This window comes from Abramis brama (genome assembly GCF_963993115.1).
Source record: "Abramis brama genome assembly, chromosome: 10".
Lineage (NCBI taxonomy): Eukaryota > Metazoa > Chordata > Actinopteri > Cypriniformes > Leuciscidae > Abramis > Abramis brama.
This window is the reverse complement of record NC_139972.1, coordinates 22342579-22355258: the sequence shown is the minus strand read 5'-3', so window position 1 is coordinate 22355258 and position 12680 is coordinate 22342579. Positions and strand designations below refer to the sequence as shown.

The 12680-nt window shown below is 36.2% G+C and overlaps 2 protein-coding genes across 3 annotated transcripts; both read right to left on the bottom strand.

Moving 5' to 3' along the window:
* Positions 1-233: 233 nt before the first annotated feature.
* Positions 234-7130, bottom strand: LOC311090656 (synaptosomal-associated protein 25). 2 transcript variants are annotated; one of them, XM_084126076.1, is made up of 8 exons: positions 6993-7130; positions 5133-5307; positions 4401-4442; positions 3875-3923; positions 2856-2967; positions 2232-2369; positions 832-976; positions 234-732 (listed from the first exon to the last, which is right to left on the bottom strand). In XM_084126076.1, the coding sequence occupies exons 2-8, from the start codon at positions 5184-5186 to the stop codon at positions 667-669; spliced, it is 606 nt and encodes a 201-aa protein (XP_083982202.1). In that variant the 5' UTR covers positions 5187-5307; positions 6993-7130; the 3' UTR covers positions 234-666. The 2 variants fall into 2 exon arrangements, with proteins under 2 accessions (XP_083982202.1, XP_083982203.1); XM_084126077.1 differs by having other exon boundaries at positions 537-732; positions 5133-5204; positions 6993-7103.
* capns1b (calpain, small subunit 1 b) lies at positions 5725-12253 on the bottom strand. The gene is made up of 11 exons (XM_084126075.1): positions 11966-12253; positions 11501-11554; positions 11378-11408; positions 11100-11192; positions 9372-9429; positions 9221-9285; positions 9051-9119; positions 8366-8444; positions 8087-8203; positions 7926-7984; positions 5725-7813 (listed from the first exon to the last, which is right to left on the bottom strand). Exons 2-11 carry the CDS (start codon positions 11545-11547, stop codon positions 7787-7789), a joined length of 645 nt encoding a protein of 214 aa, XP_083982201.1. The 5' UTR covers positions 11548-11554; positions 11966-12253; the 3' UTR covers positions 5725-7786.
* Between the last annotated feature and the right edge of the window lie 427 nt (positions 12254-12680).

The window sequence follows — 12680 nt, the reverse complement described above, 5'->3', positions numbered from 1 at the left end:
TGGATCATAGAAGGAGATTAGTTAGGATAATGTTAGAGACTAAGTAACCAGTTTCATTGTATATAAAAGGATAAAATCTCAGTGAATGGTGACTGAGGCTGCCAGTCCCTATCACAGAAAAAAAAAAATCATAAAGGCTCTTAATCTAAGCAGGCTATTTGGGGAATCTAAGCAAGTGGCCCATATTTAGCCGAAACAATGTTTGTCAATCAGGAAAAGCACCCTACAAATTTGGATTTATGGATTTATTTATTTTTAAAAAGTTACTCAAAGTAAACAAAGACATAACATTTACCAATACAACTTTAAGACAGATATTGACGATTCGTGAGCTGTTATCACCCATGACAAGTGTTCTGGAGGCTTAAAAAACAAGTTAGCAGTCTAAAACATCTTATGTACAATGCATGTTTAAATCACAAGACTAAGTTACAGTATATTAACATTCATTTCATTGATCTATAAAATAAAGCTATGTTGTCGGAACATAATAATCATATCATTATGTTCATTATGTATCAATCATAAGTCATATCAGTCTGCAGTCATCCAAATTCCATAAATAGTAATTTAAAAGATGGTTAGCCTGATGATTTGTGTCATTTTGTGTGCACATTTTCCTACAGAAGACTGTAAACATGTTTAACAAAAGAAAATCCCATGTCTTTATCTTGATATTAGCTTTGTGGCCCTCTGATTGGCCTCATTGATGCGGGATTCATTAACCATGGCCTGTAAAAAACAGAATCAAAGAACAAAGAATGGTTAATATAAATAGGTTCAGCTGCTCTTTGTATAACAGACGTCTCTGAACCCTTTCCAAACACTGACCTTGCTCTGTATGCGTTCAATCTGGACATTCTGAGTGTCGATTTCATTGCCCATGTCAAGTGCCATGTTTCTGAGGTTGCCAAGGATACTGCCGACCTGGGCCAAGTTTTCCTCCATTTCATCCTCCCTCACATCGTTTGTCACTCTGTCAAACAGATCACACACAAATAGTCAAAGACATGCTGTCAACTCACTGTTGATCACTATACTATCCCTCCGCTTGCGGCGACTGTCATGGCAGTCGGGAAAATCCGCAATATTTTTTAAAAATACTACTGTTGTTCTATCACTCAGTGTAGTTTTAAGAGATTTTTAGACCTAAAATATGTGACTCATAAACACAGCACCTATTTTACAATATGTTTAAACGCTTTCTCAGATGCGAGCTCCAGGCCATCAGTGGCTGTTAAACGTTCATGTTCCCACAGAAAACAGCTTTATCTCGGCCAGTCCTTCAGGAATTTGCCGCTGGCTCTTATGTAGATATGGTTAAGATATACTGTTAAGTAGGCCTACACTTTTTGAGTATCTGTAGCCTACTTTACTTGAGTATTATTTTTTCTGGAAACTTTTTACTTTAACTTTACTACATTTGAAATATCGTACTTTTTACTCCACAAAATGTCTGTCAAGGTCCTTGTAGTAACGTCAGTCAGGGGATGATTTTGGTTGCAGGGGTTGCATTTTGATTGGAAATTAAAGTCTTTTTTTTTTTTTTTTTTATTGAACAAAAAGCACAGGGGAAACAAGCATCAAGCACAAAAAATAATTTGGAAATGAAAGTCGGGTTGACGTGGGTCTCCATCAAGGCTGGCTAAGTTAGCCTTTCCGGGAGGGGGCGTAGTGTCACAGTTACGTTCCGTTTCATTTTGTTTTCTGTCTTTGCCTTTTCTTGCCAGCCCGAGTTCGTTATTAGTTGCCATTGTTACTCATTTGATTAGTCATTTTGTTCAGCTGGTCGTGTTTAATTACCTTTGTTTGGGGCTGTTTACACGACACCGTTTTCAACTGAAAACGTAAAACTTTTAATGCGGTTTGGCCGTTCATTTACACGACAACAGTGTTTTGGGTGCCTGAAAACTTAAACTTTTTTCAAACTTTTTGAAAATTGTCTCCGTGTAAACAACAAAAACGCGAATCTCTGAAGACGATGATGTAATGCACATGCGTATTACGTGTTCAGTCTATAGTGTTTCATCGCCATCTAATGGCCTGGCAGCAGAGCAGAATACAGCGTTTTTAGTTGTTTTCGTGGATCCGTGTGAATGTGGATCGTTTTGAAAATGGTATTGTCTGTACGCGGAAAATTCAAAGGAAAAACTTCTCAGTTTTAAGTATGTCCACCAAACCGCTTATTTATATATTTGAGAAAGAAATGGTAATGTCAAAAGTCCTGGCACCTTCTAATATATCCACCACTCATGGTCATCTTCTCTCTCTCATCCACAACTCGAGAGGGGGGCTGGCTAGACACCACCCCATCTTGATTATTACCCCACACCTTCTTATACGCCCCACTTGCTTCAAAGTCCTTTAATCTGAGAGAAACCATGAGAAAGACACAAAGTTACCTAAATTAGTCATTTCTGTTGTCAAGAACCTATACCTTGAGCATAATAATTGCCTAAATTCTTTGAGTAGGATTCAAAGCTGACTCTGATGACACAGTTAGTTGGTGTTGCATCTGTTTTGAATGAACCACACAAAAATCATAGTAGGCTACATATTATTTGGTTGGAGTTGGTCAGTATATACTTATGTAGTTTAAGTCATAAATTTCATGAGTTTAATGGTAAAGACCAGTGAGGGTCAATGTTTTAATGGTATTATTCCTTTCACAATGTTATATACACACACACACACACACACACACACACACATACACAAAGGTGTATGTATCCAACCAGTTTACTGTGATTTCTTGAGTTCACACAAGCAACCACTGGCACAAAATGACACAAATGAGGTATGCAAAGTTTTCATGCAAGCATACTAGAAGCCGAGCCCCTCCAAACATCACATACTTATCACAGGCGCACAGACCGCAGCATTTGCCCAGATCTGTAAGGTTTTTCTCAGCTTCCCTCATGTCCTGGTTGATCTGGTCCAGCCCTTCCTCAATCCGTTCCAGTTGCTCTGGATGACGGAAGGTAGGATCACAGAGTATTGGAGTTTCAGTGGTTAAAGTATGGAGACAAGATAAAAAACACAACAACAGATGTCTCAGCAAGACGCGCCACACACCCACAAACAACTAAACAACTATGGCAGCTCTAGCTCAAAACGACAAGCAAAACAGGCATATGAACTTAAAAATGACTGAAAGACATTAGGATTGTGACAAAAAAAAAACACTGTTTGTTGTGTGAACACGGGTGGCACACGTTTTAGGTTCATTTTGAATGTCTGCATGGGGAATTGCATTCACATCTGCTCACAAAACAGCCAAAAAAAGACAAATATGAAGCAACGTCAAAGCAGGACAGGTTAACCAATGGGACAGAGGCATGGGCAGAGAGGTGACATCATTGACTGCCAAAGTCCAGCCATGGCTCAGGTGTCTGGGAGGAGACCTACTTTGTACATGGCCAGATGCACAGACCACAACACCTGGCCATGTCAGTGAGATTTTTCTCAGCCTCCTTCATGTCCTTGTTGATCTGATCCAAGCCCTCTTCTATGCGGTCCAGTTGTTCTGCCCATGCGGGGGATATAGGGGAGGGCATGGGTGGCAGCAGGAAGGGCAATTGAAAGGGGTAGAAATATGCGAGCATGCACACACAAACACATACAGTGTACGTATTTCTATATGGCTGTATATATATGTTCCAAAGGACGAGTAAATAACAAAAGATGAAGAACACATTGTCCCCACATCTTGCACATGTTATCATTAGCATACAGATAATAGCTACCTGTCATAGAGATGCAACAGGATTAATGAACAACTAATTATGCATTTGCAAGTAATTAGTTCATTGTTTAGCTGCTGTACATTTGATCTCTATTTAATTACGGCATGTATGAAGATAACTCATTATACCTCCCTGCTCGTCCAGCATTACAAGCGTCCTGATCCCTGCATCTTTACTCTGTTGAAGAATTACACAAATAATTCAGTACGAGTGCATAGATAATTCATCAATATTCTTTCAAACTAAATCAGCTTTATATACACTTTTGATTTTTTTTCTATATACAGTATATACTGTACATATATATATATATATGTGTATGTGACTTCTTAAAGTTAAATTTTACATTAGCGTTTTATGAAAGAATGAGAGATTTTAAGATGGGGTACTAAACTTTGAGAACATGAATTTAGCATTTAGTATTTTTTAAAAAACAACATAGATAGATAGATAGATAGATGTTTTTATCTTAGTAGGCTACATCAAGTTAAATAAGAAATAATAAGAAAAATAAGAAATGATAAGGAAAAATAAGAAATGTTCTCTATGACCATGACATCATCATCACCAACAACTGCTGCTGCTGATCACAGGATGAGGTAATTACAATTATGAGACATATTATGAATGCTGTTGTTAATAATGATCACTCACCCCCTCCAACAGAAGCTTCAAGTTTCTGGTGATCTCAAGGGACTGTCGGAGGTAAAGATTCAAAATACAATGTTGACTAAAAAGAACATATTGAAAACTCAGTTCAGCCAGTTTATTAAGTGTGATTCCATGGAGTATCAGTTCTGATTAGACTAAATAGTCAGTCAGATTGTAGTGAAAATGACTTGAGGGACTTTTATAGTATTTTAATATCACTGCTATTGTTGCAGTGTTCGACTTGTTGCTAGGCCAATTGTTTTTTATATTGTATTAGACTTTTTTATTAGTGGCAAGACAATAATATATGCGTGTAATAAGCACTCTGAATCTGGGTCAGAACCCTGTTGGGTTAATTTTGCCATAAAGACCGGCGAACTGTACATTACCCATTATATAACACCCAGTGGAAAATCTGGTGATGAATAATGGCTTCATTTATGTTTTCCTCGCTACGTCACAATGGGAATTATAATCAATCTGCAGGTGCATATAAAATATGTTTAGCATCATCATCCTGGTTGCTATGTACCATGGGAATAACTGAGACCTGTAGTAACCCTAACAAGGCAACACGGAAAACGTTTGATGTCATCACTGTCGGCCTGCTGATAAGCAGTTGTGCAGCCTCACCAAAACAGGACAGCAAAACACACACCATCAGCTGAAGATCCACACAAATCAATGCAAATCAATGTAGAAGTTTGCTACTTTAATCATTGTTGTTGGAATTACCTCATCTGTCACCTGATTGGCCCTCCTCTGCAGCTCCTCCACTTCAGATGTCATGGTGGAGTCGGCAGCCAGCTGAGTAATGCAGCAGGGGGGAGGACAGGTCGAGGGATGCGGTTATTCTTAGAGCAAAGGCTTTATAAACTCAGCATGCCTCAGATTGACAGCAATAATTGGTCTGGTACAACGGAGAAGAAACAGCACAGCATAAAATCAGACCCCCTCGTGCAACACCAAAACCATCATTTATTAATTGCTAGGTGCATCTCAGAATGAGCACGCATCCCGAGCATTAGGGTGGGAAATTATATATCTCGACCAACCTAAACATCTGGAGCTTACACTGTTTAGAGGGTGTGTTTAAATTGTCACCAAGTCTTTCACACATTGACTAAAGAAAATCAGCGGTGTATAGGCATTTGAAACAATGCAACAAGGCTTATTTGCATGCAGCACAAGTTACTTTGAGACATCTTCAATGTCTCTATATACGTGCAATAATTTGATATATGAACATGAACCAAAGATGGAAATATATGAAGAAAAGGTCAAGATGTTCCACATAAAAAACAAACATTTCCATTTAATCCCGTGATACAGATCTTGAAATGTTTAATGAAAACCCATCACAAATGTTTCCATTTTAAACCGCTTCTTTCATACACAGCATATAACACATTTCCTCAGAGGATATTACCTCTGTGGGTATAGTTTTAATTAGTACATCATAAACTTAATTATTGTCTTATGATATTAATTGGGGAAAATCATTTATAAAATTGCCCTGTACATCAATCAACACAAAAAATTCTGAATTATACAATATGGACATGCAGATGTTTGGCTTGTAAGAAACCTTTGTGGACTAATAGATCATAGCATGTGCATCTATGAAATAGGAAAAGAAGCCTGGTTATAATAGCAAGAAACTAATTTTATGGTAGCAGAAAACCACTGAATGGGTTAATGCACACAAACTGTAAATGAAGATTGTTAGATTAGATTCAAGTTAGATGCATTAGGCTAAACTGAGTGGAATTTATAGCAACTTTAATTTTTTAATTGTATTGACTTTTTTAATTTCATGTTTTTCATTATTAATCATAATTTGTCTACAAACAATTTACTGTTATTTGATCCGATTTGCATTATACCAAGAAGGTAGAACAAACTAATATTGATTTATTAATAAACATATAAGACCTAAATATGATCAAATATAATTTACAGGACTGGTTTGGCCATGGGCCGCATGTGGGCATGGATTTAATGAGGGGATTTCATCTGTTCATTAGCAAAAGACCTCAGTCCAAATGCAAAGGACACTAAATCAAAGCAGGGTTTTTTTCCCAAAAAATGTTTTTTCTTGAAATTGTTATAAACTCCAGCAAGAAGAGCAAAATAGTAAAAGCATCTTTTGGCCGAATGAGCAGTAATAACATTGAATAATAATATTGAGCTTATATGTTTTTTTGATCAATTTGCTTCCAGTACACATCAGACAATAATACACAGATGATATATTTCTATATACTGGATATTTCTATATATTTCTATACTGGAAGCAAATTCCTATAATATATATAGGGAATATCTAGGGATTAATCTTGAACCAAATCAAATCTGTGATGATTATGTAATAGTTTGCCTTCATGTATATTACATGGGGAAATAAAAAAAAACCCATTTATATCAGAATAAACTATAGGAGTGATTAAAAAAAAGACCTCAAAACAAATAGCATCCCAATGCAACAATAAAGCCTAACATTAAGAGATGCCATTTATTATGATAAATTAATTACCAAAATTATCTAAAAGTTTATTTTTCAACTACATGTTTAAAAAAAAGAATGCAACTCACCGTATGACAGCAGATACACGCTTAATTTTTATTTCCCCTGTGGATGACGCAAAGATAAAACCCGTTTTGTTCACCTATACTCGCGCTCAACACCTGTTTGCTCATTGATCTGATTTCAGCATCATCTACTCAGCGCGAGCAGCAGTTGTCTTCATCCCAGGTAACTCTGAGGCCACGCCCCCATTATGAAGACGATTGGCTGTTGTTCTATTTATATCTGGTGCTGGGCTGTTTAATTGGCTATTGTAACTGTCAGTCATTTTCTATTTCAGCCCACTGATGCGGTTAGATGGCGTTGCTCAGAGCAACCAGTGTTTGCACACTAATGAGTGGAGATCTGCTTTGCTTTTGTGTTTTCAGAACAAATAACGTTTATTTGTACATCAGCTTAATAACTATGCAAAAATGACAGCTGATTCACGTCCTCAGTGATTAAATAATATGGCTCTGAAATGTTGTTAAAAGCTATTATCTAAAACATATGAACATGGTTTTTAATCTTTGGTTGAATGCACTTTATAAAACTATAGAGCCAGTCATGGAATTAATATAAAGGACACAATTGGCATGGAATAAACTATGGAAATGTGGCATAAACTTGACCTTTAGAGACCACAATGCAAACACTATCTAGCGTCGCAACAAAGCTGCCATCTAGTGTAGAGGCACAGTATGATCATGCTGTCATGCTAACAATTAAACTAATAATTATGTCAGTTAATAAAACACAAAGACAGGCCACAAAGAAGAACTGACAACTTAATATAACCATTGTGCAGTATATTCGTCTTCATTCAGGAGTACATAGTCAGCTGCAACCACTGTGAACAAGAAACAAAAGAGAGTTATATAGAAGCTAATTTGGCAGACTCATGGCACAAGTCATAAAATGTTGGTTTCTTGTGGTCTTCAATTATAGTTCATGTACAGTACCTCTTGAATGTCGACTTTAATGGTGCCATTGTTGTCTTTATCAAGTGTCTTGAAGGCACCTGAAAATGAGAAAATATTAGCAAGGCAAGTCATGCTGAATCTAAAAATATACTGAGCCTGTGATGAAAGAATAAAGACGGCAAAATATTCTGACAACGTACGACACATGGCATCCAGGCGCACAAGACACCCAATGTAATTATCAAAATCCATGTTGCCCTGTTCATCACTGTATCGCCGAACGATCAATTGGAAAAGCTGGTCATTGAGCGGGAACCCTAAAGGATGGAACGAATTACAAATTAAACCCAACAAAACATATTCTATTCCACTTCTTTATTGTGAATTAGGACTGGTAGATATACTAGTATTTTTCCACAATATAAAAAAAGCACACAGAGGACTTCAGCATGCCTTTCAAAACTGACAACACTGCTCACCTGCTGCACTGAAAGCTCCAGGTAGCTCACCGGACCCAATCATACCAGACTGATCGGCATCGAACGTCTTGTAAATGCCCTGGATTTAACAAAAATAGTTTGCTCTGAAACATTTATGACAGGAAAGGGAAATATGTTGGATGTACAAGAAAGCTAATAAATATCCTAAGTGACAAACTTGTTGTTAAAGCAATTAGAATTAGATCTTCATAATAGTTAGATGACACTAAATAGTTGCCTGAAAATAAAGTTTGTATAAGATAAAATAAAGGCTCTCACTTTATATTAAATGTCTTTAACTACTATGTACTAACATTTATGTTAATCATTTGATACAATCCACGGTTACACTTTATTTTAAGGTGTCATTGTTACAGTGTAATTATATATTTAAGTACTGAGTAATATTAAGCAACTACATGTACTTACTATAGGTTAATGATTGGATTAGGATTTGGTTGCATGTGATTATGCATAATTTACTGTTATTACTATGGTAAGTACATGTAACATTATGTAACAAGGACACTGTAAAATAAAGTGTTACCCAATTCACTTATTGTGTACATTAACACAATAGGTACATTGTACCTATCAATCTATGCAACTATATAGTAAGACACCTAATATGTAGTGTGACCCATAAGGTCAAGTACTAAAGGTGTAAAATTAACAGTTATTGTACCTGCCACCTCTTGATATTATTCCAAAGATACTTGAATTCCTCAAATCCCAGTTTTCCAGTACTGTCACTCTGAGAGCAGATAGTTAAGGCAAAATTGATCTCAACACTTATTCACAAAATGTAATACTTCTGTTGACATTCTGTTAATAATTAATGGTATTGAAGGATACGTCCATTACTGCAACCATGCTTCTGCAGGACTCAATAGAGAAACCATCCGTCTTCAGATTCCCATCTAGAATTGAAAATAAGGGATCGTCTTATTAGCATCTTTTACGTAATGCCTCATTTGTGTCATATGTATATGTTAAAGAAACTTACGTTTGGAAATAATCTTGTTAAGGATGTTCATCAGTTCATTAGGGCTCACCTCCATGTCCTATGATGAGAGGAAATGAATAAAACATGTCAGAACAGCCGCAATCTTCTTTCAATACAAGCTTAAAACAATCTCATTTTTTTAGAGACTAGTAATATCCTAAACAAAGAACATGTATATAAAATATATTTAAATCAGCAGTTCTCAACCAGGGGGCCACAGTAAACTGAATGACTTTAATTAATTTGATTAATTATTTAAATATTATTGAATTATTTTAAGTGTAATAAAAAGTGTAAAAAATTGTAACCTGAAAACTTATTTTTCCCCATTTCAGTAATTGTTGTTTTTACAGAATCAAATCTAAAATATTACAAAGTCACAATATATATATATATATATATATATATATATATATATATATACACACACACACACACACATACACACTCCCAGTTTCTGGCTGTCTTGTCATAGTTAATTTGATTATGCTGTTTGCAATGCTTCATGGGAGTGTAGTTCGTTTCCTTAATAAAGCCATTGAGTACACAGTCTTGTACCTTTGTCTTTCTGCATGACTTTCAAAAACTATTTTGCTTCAAATCAAAGTTTGTAATGTTGTGATTCACCTTGTAGCTGATTGGCTTGGTTCAAGGCTTATTAGTCTTTAACAAAAACTTTTTTTTTTTTTTTTTATCCCTATGGGAAAAATGAATGGAAAAAATACTTCCGGAACCAGTGCTACTGAATAAGGGGGCAGCCACTGTTGCACTCTATTGTTATAGGAAAAAGTAACTTCAGTGATTTTCTCTAATATTCCCCCAGTTTCACAGACAAGGTTAAGCTAGTCCCAGACTAAAATGCATGTTTGAGATGTTTTAACTAAAAACAACTTGAACTGAAACATCCTAAAACATGTCAGTGCCATTGTTTTGTCTCAAGATGCACACCAGTAATGTTTTTTCTAAGGCAGTGCACATTTATAAAACCTACTTAAATGTCCTAATTGAACGATGGCCTAATCCTGGTTTTATCTAAGCTCTGTCTGTGAAACCGGGCCATTATGTTTTGATAGTAATTTTCCACTAGCGTAAAAAGAAACTATCCCTTTAACTTTAAAAGAGAGCTCCTGGATCTAATGAATCCAGTACGCCAGTAAAGCAGGCTTCCACGCCCCTCTATGATTCAACACAAACCAAACCAATTGGGTCACAAAGGCAGGAATGTGAAAAAGAGGAACAGCCAGCAACACTTCTCGCCCCCGGACTAGTTAAGCATTGTATAACCACACCCATGTTGTCATTTTGAAGTTAAGTAACTCTGAATGAGATTTACAAGCCTATATGGAAACAAACCTAACTGAAAACACAGGGAAAGTCATGCTGGGTGGAGCAAAGTGAAGGAATGTAGACAATGCATTGATGTGGAATTGTCTGGGTTGAAACGGAACGTCTGATGAATATGCGTCTGATTTGTAAAACTGTAGTCAGACTTTTATGGATCTTTATATGCAGGTGTAGGGATCATTTGAGAAGCATAGGAGGATATATTAGGATGCAGGTCATAGGGGATGATATATTTTCCACTAAGTGAATGAAGCTGACTGTGCTGATCTTATTAGAAACTACTGCACCACAGAATAAACATTCCAACACTCCAATAAAATGGAAATTAAAAACAACACTGGAAAGAACAGATAAAAAGTATGAGGTCAGGACAGGTCTACTCACATCCCCTGCAAGTTGTTGAAATACTTTGCGAAACTGCCTCTCCTCATCAGTTTCATTCTGGTTTGCATATGCGAGCGGTCTTCTGGGAGGAGGCTGGAAGAGCAGACAAGTTAAGTTCCGTGAGAAGTGCATTCAACTTTTTCATGCGCCAAGATAAGAAATCAATGGACCACTTTATTTGACTTCCAGGATTCGCCAGAGTGCTTAATGACATGGCACAACCTCAACCATAAACATCACCATGAAAAATTATAAATAAATAAATAGTGCAAACTTACAGGGTCAGAAGGAACAAACTGGTCGACGTTGCTGTGATGCATGGAAAAAGCAAAACGATACCATGAATTTGTTGAAAATGTATTATTTGAACAAGCAGTAAAGTAGTAAGAGTACAGGCTTACCTGACAGCATCTACGAGCCCTTTAAGTAATCTTTGGGCCAAAAACATCTTGAGACTGAACAAGACAGGAAAATAAAATAAAAAAATGTGATTAGACAAATATAAATATACTAAATATACTGCAATAGATAGACACAGACCAATATCCATGACAGTCAGCTGACTACTCATTTAGATAAGATTTAGATAAACTCATTTATCGTTATCTAGCAGTAAACAAATATTTTTTATGGTATTTACCATAGGTAAATCACTGAATAAACAAACCATGTAAGTACTCTACTCTACGGGAATTTATATGAACACATGAACTGGAAACGCATTAGAATTATGCTGCTGTCTTGGTTAATCTACTGTAGAAATCAACTTTAAAGTTACAGTTTAGCAGGCCGCAGTGCTTTAATCCTGACGCACATCCGAAATTATTAATGCTAACCATTTTAACTACTATTAAATAAGAACTTACCAGAACAAAGGCGCTGAATGGGTCCAGCGAAAAGGTACAGAGAGAAAGAAAGACGCGCAGCTCAGGTAAACAGGTAAAAGCAGTTGTTTGCAAAAGGCGATCAGTCAGTTCTTGATGAATAGAGCAGTTCTCCACACCCAGTCCACTGATTTGTCTAACTCAAGGTCCTAAACCCAGCCTGGTTTCAGAACAACTGCAGAGAGGATGCGTCATGACGTCAAATTGTAGGCCAGAAGTCTGTCTTCTCAAATAGATATTAAACGCTCCCCAGTGTACAAATCCTGTACTACAGACTTGATGTTTGTGACTTTTGTTCAAAGAATTTCAATGAAAGAAAACATTTCTAACAATATTCTGCTATTACTGCAGTTTGAAATGACAACAAAAACCAAGCAATACAAAACCCAAAAATATATTTATTATAAATAAATAAACCAAAAATTAAGTGTTTTCAAGCTTCTTTTTTCATGTACTGTTTAATTTAGTTAAATGTGGTTTGTAATTAGAGAACTTACTTTTAAACTGACTGTAATCATCAAACATTCCCGTTTACAATGACCTGGCCAAATATGTGCAGAGAATTTATGAAGCAAATAATTAGAAAAGAAGAAAAAAGGTAGCCTATAAATAAATACAAACTGTACTTTCTGTAATAACTACCATGAAACCAATTATTTGGGCAATGTACTTATTCAGTTATATTGTAGCATGAGAA

Excerpts from the sequence above, each read along its gene's own strand:
- LOC311090656 (XM_084126076.1), bottom strand. The coding sequence starts at position 5,186 with ATGACATCTGAAGTGGAGGAGCTGCAGAGGAGGGCCAATCAGGTGACA. Across the intron at positions 3,924-4,400 it reads TGAAGCTTCTGTTGGAGGGG|AGTAAAGATGCAGGGATCAG; the intron begins GTGAGTGATCAT and ends ATTCTTCAACAG. Across the intron at positions 733-831 it reads TTGAACGCATACAGAGCAAG|GCCATGGTTAATGAATCCCG; the intron begins GTCAGTGTTTGG and ends TGTTTTTTACAG.
- capns1b (XM_084126075.1), bottom strand. The coding sequence starts at position 11,547 with ATGTTTTTGGCCCAAAGATTACTTAAAGGGCTCGTAGATGCTGTCAG. Across the intron at positions 11,193-11,377 it reads AGTTTGTTCCTTCTGACCCT|CCTCCTCCCAGAAGACCGCT; the intron begins GTAAGTTTGCAC and ends CTGCTCTTCCAG. Across the intron at positions 8,204-8,365 it reads TGGAGCTTTCAGTGCAGCAG|GGTTCCCGCTCAATGACCAG; the intron begins GTGAGCAGTGTT and ends TCCATCCTTTAG.